Source organism: Cornus florida, unplaced genomic scaffold (assembly GCF_030987335.1).
Source record: "Cornus florida cultivar Cherokee Brave unplaced genomic scaffold, ASM3098733v1 CherokeeBrave_3.0.0_Hap2_Chr03, whole genome shotgun sequence".
Taxonomy (NCBI): domain Eukaryota; kingdom Viridiplantae; phylum Streptophyta; class Magnoliopsida; order Cornales; family Cornaceae; genus Cornus; species Cornus florida.
Genome location: NW_026775573.1, coordinates 82,868,438 through 82,883,120, shown reverse-complemented (window position 1 = coordinate 82,883,120; position 14,683 = coordinate 82,868,438). Strand labels below are relative to the sequence as shown.

Here is a 14,683-nt window from a genome sequence, read left to right as displayed (position 1 = left end):
ATATGTTGAAGTGTTTGTTACCTGAGAAGCATGTTTTCTTGCTTAATTGCTTATGTGTTTACGGTTTTAGACGATATGCTTATTTACTAAGAGTTCACATGCTTAAATGTTTAATTGCTAAAATGTGTGTTATATGGCCATGACGATGAAATGTATAAATAATTGAAAACATATTAATTATGATATGATGACAAGTGTGATTTAGGTGGTAACGGCGAGTGGTAGGCACGGTGTGTGCAATTTTATTTTAAATGATAATGTGGTGAGTAGTTAGCACGGTAGGTGCAAGCATGTCTCGTATGATATTGTGATGGTTATTAGACATGGTTATGCAAGTATTTTTTTAAAAAAAATAAAAGACGGGGTGTTTAAAAAAAAAAAATTTTAATGATGGGACATGATTGTATCATGGTATGGGATACGGTTATTCTATTTATGTATACATGTATAGGAGTATGCGGTTGAGCATGGATGGTTGTGTGGGTTTTGACCTGAGTAGGTGAGGAGCTCGGTTGTTCCAGGGTTATTTAGGGTGCCGGTTTTTATCGAACAAATGGCGTGGACTTCTAGCTCATGGATTGAGCTATTCAGTGTGTAGTCATCCTGATTTTTCTTGTTACATTTTGTGTGGTGCTTAGGGCACGACTTTAGAATGGGTTCCTGTGATCGTGGAGGGCAAGTGTGCGAGTGAGGGTTTCGAGGGAGAATGGTATGACCTTATGAGGTTAACATTTGTGACTTGGGTCACAGTTTGGTGCGGAGGTTCTTTTTGAACCGATTTGCGGTGGGTGTGATAGGGATTGCTTAAGTCACGAGTGTAGTCTATGAATATTATAGACGTGTATTTCGGTTATTCTGGTACGGTCCGAGGAAGCGTGTCGGTTATAACTATTAAAAGGACTTGTTGGACTCTGTAAGTCTAGGGTGACATAGGTATTGACTGGAGTCATGCCAGTGCCAAATGACCAATTGCAGGATATGGATCGTTTCATGTGGTCTTGAAAGAGTCTGTGTTTAGAGACTGGTTAGTTGAGGAGTGATCCTCATTTCGAACAGGTATAAAAGCGTGTTGCGGGTAATTGACTCTCGGTGAGTTGATTTTATGCCTTAGCGGATGAGCGGGGTTATAGGTTGTCACGGTTGTCGAGAGAGTCTCGATGTGAGGTATAGTGGTCTGTTTTAGCTGTATAGTGCAAGGTTGCACGATAAGGCAGGTAGTATGGGGTCATTGAAGTGTTAGTTGTTTAAGGATCCAAAGAGATAGGCCGATGATTAGAATGATTGGGACGAGGGTGATCTCGTAGGTCGAGTTAGTAGCCCCATTTGACTTTTATCGGGGCCAAGGGTGTTCTCTAAGGAGTAAGGTTTCTTTGGTTGAGTATGTAGATTATCTTGGGAAGAATGGTTGGAGTAGCCGATTAAGTGTTGGTAACTAATTGTGTTGTAGATAGTTTGAGGAGACAGTTGGATGTTGATCATTATGGTTTTTGTACTCATTTTCCTTTGGGATTTGTCAGTATGGCATTGCCATATGGAGGATTCTTTTCTAGCGGTAAGTAGTGGTCGTTGTGGGGGAGTATTGAGAGTAATACTTATTCTATTATTATGGTGGTGCTATCTTAAGGATGTTTGAGGAAGAATCGCTTAGTAGTGGCTTGATGATCCGGTGCGATGAGAGATTTGAGTTGTTGTTTAGGAAGAATAGTATTAAAGGTGTTATGACATGATGTTTAGTGCTGATAAGTGGAACGGTTTAAGGTATGATCCAAATGTGGTTTAGAGATTATAAGTTGTTTGCTATGTGTTGTCAGGTAGGTGATAGGATTGTGTACCAGTCAAGGCAAATGTGGACGGTTTAGTCTTTAGAACCAGTGAGGGCGATGTTGCCGGATAGGCATTTTTTTTTTTCTTTTTACGAGTAGTGGATTGTTGTGACTGAAGTCACTAGTCTTGTGTGCACGGTGTTCGAGGGAGTGTCGCCTAGAAAGGTAAAGATGGAATAAGTGATCTAATGTCATCGTATAGCATAGAGATTTTCATTTGGAAGTAACTGGTTCTAGATAGAATGGGATGCGGTATCCGATGGGTTGTGATCGTTTCTAATGTTGGTACGCTGTGAGCAATTAGTGCCCTTATCTTATTGGTTTTGGTTAACATGAGTGTATGGCGGTCCGTTATTGGCGAGGTCGCCTAGATTTGAGTTCATAGTTCCGTGCGAGTATCCAGTTAGTTCACCTTCTTGTGCGTAAGGAATTCATTTCATCTAAGGTGAGATTGGGTGTCTACGGTTGGACAATTGGTGCGTAACGTGTGACACGGTGTCGGGTGCATTCAGGTGCGAGTTGTTAGTCTCTTGTGATAGCGGGGTTCGTTACCTTTCCCATTTGTTCTAGCCCTGACAAAGACATTGTTGTCGTGAGTCATGTTCTATATTTAGGAGTTGTGCGCGTCCGCGGATGTACAGGCCTATGTGTGGTTTATTACACTGTTAAAGTTCACCGGTAATCGACTCACTCCCACGGAGGGAGATGGAGTCTTTGGTTTTTGTTGTGCTTGTTCTGAAAGTGGTCTTGATTGGTAGTGTGTGAAGCACGAGTTGCCGAATAGGGATTGTGTGTTTCCGATGTCTAGTACTAACGGTGATGGATAGAGGTGTGTCGTGAACTGTAAGTTCAAGGATAGTTAGGTGATGTGATGCAATTCACGTACTTGGATGTTTTTATAGATGTCTGATTTGAGTAGTGTTTTGAGGACTAGTGTCGGTATCGTCTCAGGATTATATAATTTGAAATGTGAGTGTATGATTCCTTTGAGGAGTAATCATAGTAATTGCCTTTGGTTTCGAGATTTCAGGCATGAGATAGCCCTATAAATTATTTTAATGAGACAAGAATTGGATCAAATGATATCATGAAGTTCATTTCTAGTACAGTTGTTAGGAGCGAACTGGAAAGCTTTTAGGCTGGTCGATGATTGTGGTGTTTGATGCCGTATTGTTTTTAGCTTGTTATGAGTGTGTGATTGAGACATAATTGGGACTTTTAGAGTAAGTATGTGACTGTATAGTCGTTAAGGTTACATAGAGCAATGGATTGATAGTGAGTGGATATCATGGTTGTCTTATGGACTGTGTGAGATTGTGTTTGAGGTTTGGACCTGAGGACAGGAACGACATCTGTGTTGAGGCTGGATCGATGATGAGAATGGCCTGGCCAACCATTGCTCCTGAATCAATCCCTCAATAGCATGATATCAGGTCAATTTTAATTTATCAAGGATAGTAAGGGCATGGTATCGTGTGTTATATCGTCGTGATAGTGTGGATTCGGGTGGTTAGTCTTGGGTGACGAGCTGTGTTAAGTAGGACCAAGTGTCCAATAAAGGTTTGTTGTGCGACCACTTGATTATCGAGGATCTTGTTTTAAGGATTTGTGTTCTGAGTACAGGATAGAACGTTTTACTGATTTGGTGACTCATGTTTATGTGATGTTAGGAGATTCATTATTTAATTATCTTGAAACGGTTAAGTATGATAGTTGTCGTGTAGTGCGGTTAGTGTCACTGGTGCGATTATGCGATGGTACAGTTATGTGGAAAATAACGAGTGTTTGGTCTGACAGGGATGTGTAGATTTGAGTTTAAGCTTGATTGTGAGATGGATAGGATTCCTTGTCTGGGGTTTTGTGTGTCCTTTAAAGGATAAGCTATGATTGAACGTTGTCATATTTAAGAGTCTTGTGATTGTTCTTCTTTAAGGCTTCGGAGTCTTACGTGGCAGTGTAGAGTGGACCGATGTTCATTTTGAGTTGGGTATAGTGTTGAGCGTTCCATTAGTTTTGTGTTATGGTGTTGTGAGTAAGGAGTACCTTCATAGGGTGGTGAGCATTGGGTTTTAGTGGCAGTGGTGTGTGATTGCCCATTGACGTCTGGTGTCAAAGGCAACAAGGTTGGTGAACTCTTAGTCTTGTAATTTGGTGAAGTGTTTTCTCGGGAAGGTATGTGGCTGTGGGTATCCTTCTTTAAGGAGGGTAGATTTCAAGGACGAAATCTTTTTAAGGAGGGTAGATTGTAATAATCCTGATTTTTCCCCATTTTTTAATTTTTGGGATTTTTTGATTTTCTGGATTATTTTAATCATTGTCTCGTTTTGCGTGCTGGACACTGTGGGGTGTGCCGGAAGAGTTCCTAAAGTTGATTGGAGCATTTCCTTAAGTTCAAAACTCTTTGAAATGTATCGTTTGTCATTTCGGCACTTTTTTAGTTTTTTGGGCCGGGAGGTCCCACATGAAACCATTACCGTAGTTATTAAGCACAGGGACTGTGTTTTGAGTTTGTGGCATTTAATGCATCATTATTTGTTGAATAGTTACTTAATTATATATATATTTAAAGTTGTGGTTGGGATATGTTTTATATATATGTGTGTGTGTGTGTATATATATATATATATAATGTTAAAATGTTATTTTAAAAGTAGCGGGACCCACCACTATTGTTTTGCCATTATAATGACTTTTTTTTTTGGTCATTACCAGATCATCTGCTATCTTTCTCTCGCACAGTATCTCGCTCCCTCTATTTTCTTTTTCTTTGAGCTTTAATTTTGCTTCTCCATTTTTTGGCCGATCGGTCTGGATTCCGGTCTTAGTTCCTTGACAAAAAACGTTCATCTCGTCGTTCTCTATCACATATTGAAAGAATTTAATTTTTGGAGGAGCAGTGATTATTTTATGAATTTTTGAAATTTTCCGATCTAAGGTTTCGGAGGGGGTTTTGGGTCACGTAGAGTCGGAATCCGGAACTGAGCCTTTGGAATAGTAGAATCTCCTCGTCGACAACTACGTTCCCACTAAATAGTTTTCTGTTCCGTAGCCATTGACTGGCGTTGACTTTGGTTGACATGCGTTGACCGGCATTGACTTTTTCGGCCAGGGATGTACTTTGGCTACTTTGGAGGTAGGGGTGCTTTAATTCACAATTTCTTAGGTTCTATATGAATTTTTCTTCTTAAATTGACTATAAGCATGTTTTATTTCAATTATTTTGACTATGTGATTGTGGTTGATTATATGTAAAGTGGTGCATGTATGCTATGTGATAAATGAGTTTGTAAATTTAGTTACATCATTGTAGTGAAGAAGCATGCTTAAAAATGACAAGTTGTTTACTTTATGTATTTCAATTGTTATGAAAATTTGATGTCATAATCGTAGAAATAAATGTTTAAAATATTCTTTTATAAGTTGTGATTATGATATGGGTAAAATGTATGGAATATAGTTGTTGAATTTTGCATTTGGAATCATGAAACATTTATGCATCCATTGGGAAAGAAAAAGGGAAAAAGTATATTTTTTAAAAACCAATGAAATTGGTTTCGGGAAATTTTTTTGAAAAGTGTTTGTGAAAACCCGGACGCCTAGGAAGCGCTTAGTGGTCCGTGGTGTTAGTATAGTCTAGAGAGGGGACTAGGGAGAGACCCTAGTGTGGGTGAGCTAATCAGGCCGGATGCGACGCCTTGGAGGAGCCTTGTGGTCGTGGATGGTTAGCCAATCCCCCTTTCGTGACGCCTTAGAGGTGTCTTGGGTCGGATTACATTAGCCATTTGGAAGGTGAAATGTTATGGTTTTGGAAACGGGGAGTGACATTGTATGGCATGGCACATCATTGGCATACATGGTGCATTTGGTAATTGGTTGAGATATGTATGTTTGTTGATGATACAGTGGTTTTACTTGGCTCCCGAGATATGTTCTCATTCTCTTGCTTTCTATTCTCTATGTGGATTCATGGGGTTACAAGAGGTGTGTCTTAGACACTTCCTATTGATCCTTTAGCTCACCCCATCATTTTAACATTTTTCAGGTCATGGGAAGGAAGTGGTGGACAACGTTCATCCACAAGTTTTGATGGGTTAGTGGACTGTTTGACATATTTTATAGTTATGATTTCATTTTATTATTATTATTATTATTATTATTATTACTATTATTTATAAACCCTGGGATAACACGTATATTATGTATTGATATAGGAAAGGATGGTAACGTTTTTAGTTGACCTCAGGTTCAGGTAAGGACCCGATTAGCGATTTGGACCCTCGGGTTCGGGTCATTATACCCAATCATAGATAGGGATGGTTAATCAACAAATCCATGAAAGTATTATCGTTAGTCACTACCTCCCAATGGACATAGCCTGGACATATTTCAAATATGGTCTCACCATATTATAATATCAGAAACTTACCATTCCGCAACATTCACTCCAATGATACCATATAGTGGACTCCATCACCCAACAAGACATACTCCCTTAAATATACACTTCTTGCCATTACCCAACCAATCCCACCTACCCACTGGCATAAGCTCACCTGGTTTAAACATGCCATACCAAAACACTCCTTCTGCCTGTGGCTAACAATTCAAGAAAAACTACTTACTCAAGACAAACCTACACTCCTCTACACAATGCAACCTAATGTGTGTATCCTTTGTCTAAGAGCTGTTGAGAACCACAAACATTTGTTCCACCACTGTGATTGTTCAAAAATTGTATAGGCTGGTCTACAACATAAATTGTGGGTTTTACACAAACCCTAACTCTTGGAAGGACTTCCTAATTTGGGCATCCTCTAATTGGAAGCAAAAACTTAAGAGAAGCAGAGTCATGGTCTGGAAGCTAACATTGGCTAGCTATGTCTATCACATTTTGAAGGAGTGAAACAATAGAATGTTCAGAAATATCTCATTACCTCCGGTCCAAGCAATGAACTCAGTAATCAATACAATCAGGCTAAAGCTATTCTCTGTCAAGAAATTTGAATGCCCATTTGCGGAAGAAATTGCAGTAGATTGGAATCTCCCATCATCATTTTATGAGCCTGCCCAATCAAATCCCTTCTTCCATTTCACAACCACCCAACACACACAACCTCCACCACCACCACCTCTACCACTGATCTCAATAGCTCAACACCCCTAACCATAACCTAGTAGTGTTGATACTTATGGTTTGTTGATTCATCCCACCCGAGGATGTGATTGAAGGTAGTTACATACCTGTTTGCAAAATGATGTATTTTTTGGGACCATGGGCTCAGTCAGGTTTTGGACTTCTTTGTTGGGTTCTTTGGGCCACTATAGTGGACATTTTGTTCTTTGTGTACTTGCCCAGTAATGTTTGGGCTGAGGGAAATGACCTCCTCTTTTGTAATTACTCTTTTTATTTATATGAATTACTTAATTACTGAAAATATATATATATATATTTCTTTGGACTTTTTTTTTTTGTCAGACTTAGTTTTTTGCAAAAGAACTATCTTAAAAAAAATTACTAATAAAAAAAATAAATTAATAAAGCAACTTGTTTTCCTTTGTGGATAACATATATATACTCTTTAATTTTATATAAATGAAGCCACTGATATAACATTTACTAAATAAATTAAAACACTGATAGTAATAGTAGTAATAATAATAATAATAATGCCACCATCAATTTTATTATAAATCAAATAATAGAACCTTAAGCAAAAAAAGTGAAAAATTTGTTATCCAGTTTAAAGTTTAAAATTTTGGTGCATAAATTAGTCTCACTTTAAACGCTTAAAAAGGAAAGAATTGAATAATTGAAACAATATATATACATTCGATACTAGCAGTGCCTGTAGGATATAGGCCCCAAAATTAAATTTTATGTGAATTAGCTCTCAAACTTAAAATCAACTCATTGAACAAAACTAATGCAATGCAACCAGTATACAAAAAAAATAAATAATAGAAATAGAAGGAAGTTGGAAATATAAATACAATCTTAATTGATTTATAACATATAGTCAAACAAGTCATTCGGTGCATATTTTTCTAATGAAATTAATTCCATGAGCAATTGAATGATAACACTTTTATACTGAACCAAATGATCAAATGATGATATGATTGCAAATGTTGAATGTTGCAATATTGAATTTTTAATTATTAAATTAAGGAACAAGACCTAGAGAGCGACTACAACCGAAAGAGGGCTAAACATGGATAAATTTAACCCCACAATGAAAATTAAGGTTCTCTTCAAAATGGCAAGGCTATATATGCCTATCATGTGCCTTGATTTCCAAGCACCTAAAAATCTCATCAAGCATTCATCTTTGCCATAATTGAAAATCACAAGTCTCTAATTGATTGGCTAAATTATTATTGGCATAGTATTCTTTAGGCACTTTCTGTCATTATAAACATTAGACCAGTTTCTCCATTTAAGCAACATAAACAATAAACCAGCACTACTAACCTATGATTTCAATTTATGTGATAGAACTAAAGAAAGTCGAAAAGTGATCGTTTTTCTACCTTGGAGTTAGATTTAGATTTATTTTCATTGTGACTTGAAACTGATGCCTTTACTTGTTTATTCGTTGCTAACTCAAAAAATTGTTGGAAGATCGTTTTATGATATTAAAGAGGCATTTTCAGCATAAAAAATAACAAAATGTCAATGGAAGGATGAAACCATAGAATACCGCAACCCATGGGAAAAAGCAAGAAACAATTTAGTCATAGTTGACAAAACTTCAGAAACCCAAATGCAAGACTTTTGTGCTTATTTTTTTGACGCCTCAATTTTAGTTGAAGATCAGTCTACTTTTTTTTTTTTTTTTTTGGTCTTTTACCCCAATGAAAGGCATTGTTATTGTTCATTTGTACAACACGGTCCAGATTTAAGTAGAAAATGTGGGAGCTTATTAATGTTTCCTTGAATCATTCAATATTTCCTTCTGTTTTTTTTTTTTTGCTCCCCTTTACCCAATATAAATAAAGAATTTACAAAGTGACATACACAACAACATAATTTGGGATTTCAGACTCCATCCAACACATTTCCCACATTTTAGCTCTCTCCGGCTTCACATTTTAGCTCTCTCCGGCCATCAAAAGGCAACCAGCACCTACACAAGAGACGATTTTTCTCTCATCTCTGTCATTCTTTTTCTGATTTGAAATTTTGTGATTTTGTGCTCCACCCCGAAGGAGAAGGGCAGTATGTATTTTATATTTTAGAAAAGATGAAAAAATAAATAAATTTTATTTGGTATAAAGTACGGAGTATAAAATTTCTTTTTTATTTGATATGATGTGTAAAAAAAAATTCTATACTTGTACAGAAGTAATCAGTAACTTTTTTTTATCTAGCGACCTGGCACATTTAGGATCACAGAATCCCAACCAGCTGAAAACGGAGTGGAGTGGAGTTTTGTCCATTCTTTGGCTCCAAGTTACTTCGTACAAGGCCTCTGTAAGGTTTCCACAAAAAATGAAAATTCAGACCCTGCGAAATTTTTTTAATCTGCTATGTTTTACTATTTATGTAAACCCCAATTTCGTTTATTACAGCTATCACTGACACACACACACACTTTGTGACCACCGAGGCCCTCTCTCTCTCTCTCTCTCTCTCTCACACACACACACACATTTTGTAATGCACACAATCTGTTCTCTTCTTCATATACTAATTTTGTGCTTTCAAAAATGGCGGACTCATTATCAGTAGAGATGATTATGGAGGCGAGAAAGGAGCTCATGGTTCCACCTACTGGTGGAAACCCAACTCTCAGAACTGCACATTTCCTCAATCCCACTCTGAATTCCTCCATAAGAGACCTTCCTTCACTTTCTATTCCTACCATTTCTGAGCTTGACAAAACCCTATTGAAGATCGAGTTCAAGGGTCGGCCAGGCCCACAAAATGGGTGGAATAGATGGGTCGAACGCTTACAATCTGAATACCAACACGTATGGAAGAAAGCTGGTATATATGATGCAATCTTGGCTAGTACGTACCAAATCCTTAGACACAATGATTTGGTTATTCAGCTTGCTCAGAGGTGGTGTGTTGACACCAATACTTTCATCTTTCCTTGGGGTGAAGCAACTATTACATTGGAGGATATGGTGGTTTTGGGTGGTTACTCTGTTTTGGGTGACCCTGTTTTTAACCCTCTTCCAACCCTAGACATGATTAAAATTGAAGAACATCTCAACAAAGCTTATAGAGAAATCAGACAAGGCCGTGTTAAAATCGTAGGCCATTATGTGTGGATGGAACGTTTCATGGAGAGTGATGACCCTTTCGAGCACGAAGCATTTCTTGCCTTGTGGCTGTCAAGGTATGTCTTCCCATTTCATGGTCAATCTGTAGGAAGGAATGCTTTTCCGATTGCAATTCATCTCTCTAGAGGGACACCAATAGCTCTTGCACCAGCAGTTCTTGCTTCCATTTATAGTGACTTGACTTGGTTGAAAAAATCAATCAATGCTTTAAGGACTAATTGTGAGTGGGAAGATGATGATAGATTGAGTGTCTCTCTCTGGGGGCCATTTCACTTAGTACAGCTTTGGGCTTGGGAGAGATTCCCAACGTTGCGGCCTAATCCCAATCCCATCAGCTGTGGAGAGCCGAGAATGGCTCGATGGTACTGGGTGAAAAGGCTCAAAGTTGAGAATGTGGGTATGGCCATGGACTCAGCCAGTGAATGTTTTCAATGGCGTCCTTATGCTACAGTTGTGAATAACTGGATGTTTAGTAAGTTCTATAGGGAAATTGAAGAATGGGTATTGGTTGAATCTGATATGGACAAAGAATTAGAGTCATTTGCTCGATGCTTGAGAGCGTGTGAGCTAGTTGGATTAGACTGCATAGAACAGTATCTCCCACATCGCGTTGCAATGCAATTCGGGATGGATCAGGATGTTCCTGGTTATGTCACTCGATCCAACCAGACTCCTGAAATTGCTTGGAGAAACTACAACAGGCCAATTATGGATGCTGAACTATATATACCATACCGGCTCTTTGAATCTGATGTGACCAAACGATACTCAGAGTGGTGGAAGCAATCAATGTTGGCCTCCAAAGATGCAATCAAGGGCGTCGTGAGGCAACAACGTTCAAAGACATACAAAAGATTGCCACGGGTTTTTAGAGGAAAATGGAATGACAATCATGACTTTGTTCCTTCTGGTTTTTCTTCCAAACGTGTCAAGGTTGAAGATGTTGATGAAGATAAATTAACAATTACAGAATTGTTGAGACATTACGACTTTCTTCCTGGTTTTCCTCCCAAACTTACTAGGGTGGAAGATGTTGATGAGGATAAACTAACAATTGCAGAAAAGTTGAGATTTTGTTATGAAAAGCACAACAGTTTCCAAGACAGAACAGCTAGTGACCATAAGCTTCTGCCAACAAGAAAATCTCAGAATTCCTCAACCTCAGATGTGGTTAATGGTGTGGGTAGAAATATGGAGTCACTGGTGAAACCTATAGAGATGAGCATGCAGGATAAAACTTTGATGGGAAGACCAAAAGGGAATGTTGAAGATGCAGATGTAAGTGAAGGAGTGAGTCTGACTATGAGGGTCTACAAGAATGGAGATGAAAGTTTTAGACATGAGCCAGACAAGATACGAAGATTGGAACTTGAGGATCGGATTAGCAAGCTTGAGAAATTGGTTGGAGAGCTGAAAGCAGCAAATTTGGGCAATAGTTTGGAGAAAAACCTGCTATAGATGCCTAAACAACCCATAGAGCCATATATATACAACTTTTTATCTACCATACAACTTACCAATGATGTGCTAGTCCCTCTGTAAAGTGGCTGGTGGTTCTTTTTCGTTGTAGACGTTCGCAAACTAAATGAAAAATGGGAAGACTGCAAAGAATTTGATCTGATGACCAAAATAGGATGCCTCTTTTGAATTTGTTGAACAGTTAGAATATCTATGTAGTTTGTGATACTGATGTATGATATATCATAGAAGCTGGTGATGACCATGTTAGAGGGAAAACTGAGTGTGTAGCTCAAATTGTTATATTTATATGTACCACACACAAGCATTAGTGAAGAAATTCTAAGGGTATATTAACTTTTGTTTTCTTTTTAAAGGAGCTTCTGTTTTCTTTGATTTGATGGTCTGATAACATCTTCTGTTCATTGTTGCATCTTTTTTTTTTTTTTTTTTTTTTCAATCCTTTTTGACATTTTGATAGTAACCTTGGGACTTCTGAATCTGTTCTTAAATTTATTCATTAAACAAATACATGTCAAGTAATTTGCAATTCGTTCGATCTTCTCTGCAATTAAAGATTTCATTAGCAACCAGTATTTTATTTTATGATGGGTAGTGTGGAAGCTAATAGATACCATATACCAAGGCCCAACTCTAGAGATCCAACTCTCTGTTATGTTGTTCTAGTTTATTTATTTATTTTTTTATTTTTTATCATCATCATATTGAAATCCCTGCAACAACCCTTGGATGTAACCCTAGTTTTGGATGAACCAAGTAAAAATCTATGTGTTCTTGTTGTATGTATGTTTGATATGTTTTTCCTTATCTTTGTTTAATTTCGCAACATTTTAAAGATTAAAATGTGGCCAAATCCGGAAAAAATCCACAATACCATTGAATTTATTTAATCTGATTTCAATAAGGTTGATATTGGTATTTATGCAAATTTTGTTGTGTGTGTTGTGCTGGAAAATGACTATTGGGCTTTTATTTTTGGTGGATTCCATGACAATGTCATCTGTATGAGATCAGTGGTCTAGGAACACAGGAGCAGAGACCCACAGAAGGCTGTTATAAGAAGAGAGGAACACTTGGATAAGACATTTATCATTTGAAGAGACATTGAGGCAAATTCCATTCTTGTTTCAACCATTAATTCTGTTGAATCTTGCTAAATCCAGACATAGAGAGCATTCTCTGCTTTTAACCAGTTCTACAATATCTCTTTGAAGAGATCCCACATCCTTGTAGCTGTTAAGAGTACAATATATCATATTTCTTTCCTTCCAGAGCCACATAAATGATGGCTGCAAATACCAGCTTACTTACACATTCCTCAAACTTTTGCCTCTTAGGTTTTCACTTCCCCAAGCTATAGAGTTTAGATAATTTGTGGAAGGCCATTGAGTGCACAATTTAGATGCCATATAAATTACACACTCTATTAGTGGCTGGCATTTGGCAGACCCCGTTTAAATGGGATTAAGGCAAGGATGACAATGAGTGGCTGGCATTCAGAGAATAGATGCATGAAACGCAGTTCATGGCTCTGATTATGCCAAATTGAGGGTGCCTAGGTATGTGCCCTCTAAGGCAGAGCATTTGGCACCAGTTCACTTTATTGTGTCTAGGTCTGATGTGATTCCACAGAGAAGCAATCGTAAACTGAGAGAGCTAAGAGTCTTAACTAGTCTCAAGAGAACGGGTGAATGTAGTTTGGTATTAAATCGGCCAACTCTCTAACAGGCATATAGAAGGCCAATGCCATTTACCACCATCCTTGAGACCGGTATGACATCCTTCAACAATATGACTACAGGGAAGCTAAGCATCAAACCACTGAGAAGTTGGATGTTAGAACTACTAACGAAAGGCAACTTTTTATGATGGTCTCAAATTCCAGGCTTTCTTCACCTATGAAAATTGTCGTCGCATATCTGCGTAATTGATTAAGAGCTGTAGATTCAAATATTCAAGTGGTTATTACCTGAATTTTACTAGTTCAAATCCTAACTTTTGGGAGTTGAATTTGTGTCCAAGAAATAGTTGATAGTATTATATCAAATGTGAATATAAGTAAAAGTGAAGATGATAACAATTTTCCGAGATAAATGATATGATTCATTCCTAATCCTGATTTACTTGAGCTTTATTTCTAGCAGACCAAAGTGAAGGGAGGGGGCTGGAAACTAGTTGTTTTGTCAATTTGGACTCTTTTTGCACTGAATTATTAGTGGTATTGACATGTTTAACTAATGTAGGATCTAATTTGTAAACTCATGAAGAAAAATTATTAAATGGAACAAAAATTCACATAAGAAAAAATAAAAAAATAAAAAAATAGAAAATTATAAAATGAAGTGGATCCAACAGTGGGACTCACTAGAGCAAAACTCATTCCGCTCCTTTATGAAGTTACAAAGGAAAGAAAAGGAAAGGAAAGGAAGATTGGTGTTAAGCAGAGAGAGAAGAAAATGATAGTCCTTTTCCTTTGACAAAAAAATTAGAGGAACTAATGGTCTGAAATTATTTCTTTTCTATCCTTACTTTGACTCTAAATGGTTAAGAAGTCCCTGCATTTCGTCAATTATTTCTTCTCACTCCTTACATGTACATCTGCCTTTCTCCTCATCCATTTTCCTTCCTTTCCTTTTCCTTTCCTTTCCTTTCCTTTGGCTCCAAATTATTTCGTACAAGTCTCTAAAGATTTTCTGTACCATAAACACCATTTCCTTTACCTACAGCTATCACTGAGCTAACAGAGACCTTCAACCATTGTAACCAAGACCCTTATTACTTTCCTCTCTCTCTCTCTCTCTCTCTCTCTCTCACACACACACACACACACTGGAATACCCACAATCTGTTCTCCTCGATAGACTAATTTTGTCCTTTCGAAAATGGCCGACTCATCATCAGTAGAAGTAGAGACGATTATGGAGGAGAGAGAGGAGCGCATGGTTCCACCTACTGGTGGAAACCCATCTCTCAGAACTGCCCATTTCCTCAATCCCACTCTCACCTCCATTGGAGACCTTCCTTCACTTTCTCTCTCCTCCAATCCCACCATTTCTGAGCTTAACAAAACCCCATTGAAGATCGAGTTC

At 37.8% G+C, this 14,683-nt stretch overlaps 1 protein-coding gene across 1 annotated transcript; it reads left to right on the top strand.

The window, feature by feature from the left end:
- The first annotated feature begins 9,533 nt into the window (after positions 1-9,533).
- On the top strand, positions 9,534-11,573 carry LOC132301767 (uncharacterized). The gene has a single exon (XM_059798994.1). It carries the CDS (start codon positions 9,534-9,536, stop codon positions 11,571-11,573), a length of 2,040 nt encoding a protein of 679 aa, XP_059654977.1.
- The last annotated feature ends 3,110 nt before the right edge of the window (positions 11,574-14,683 follow it).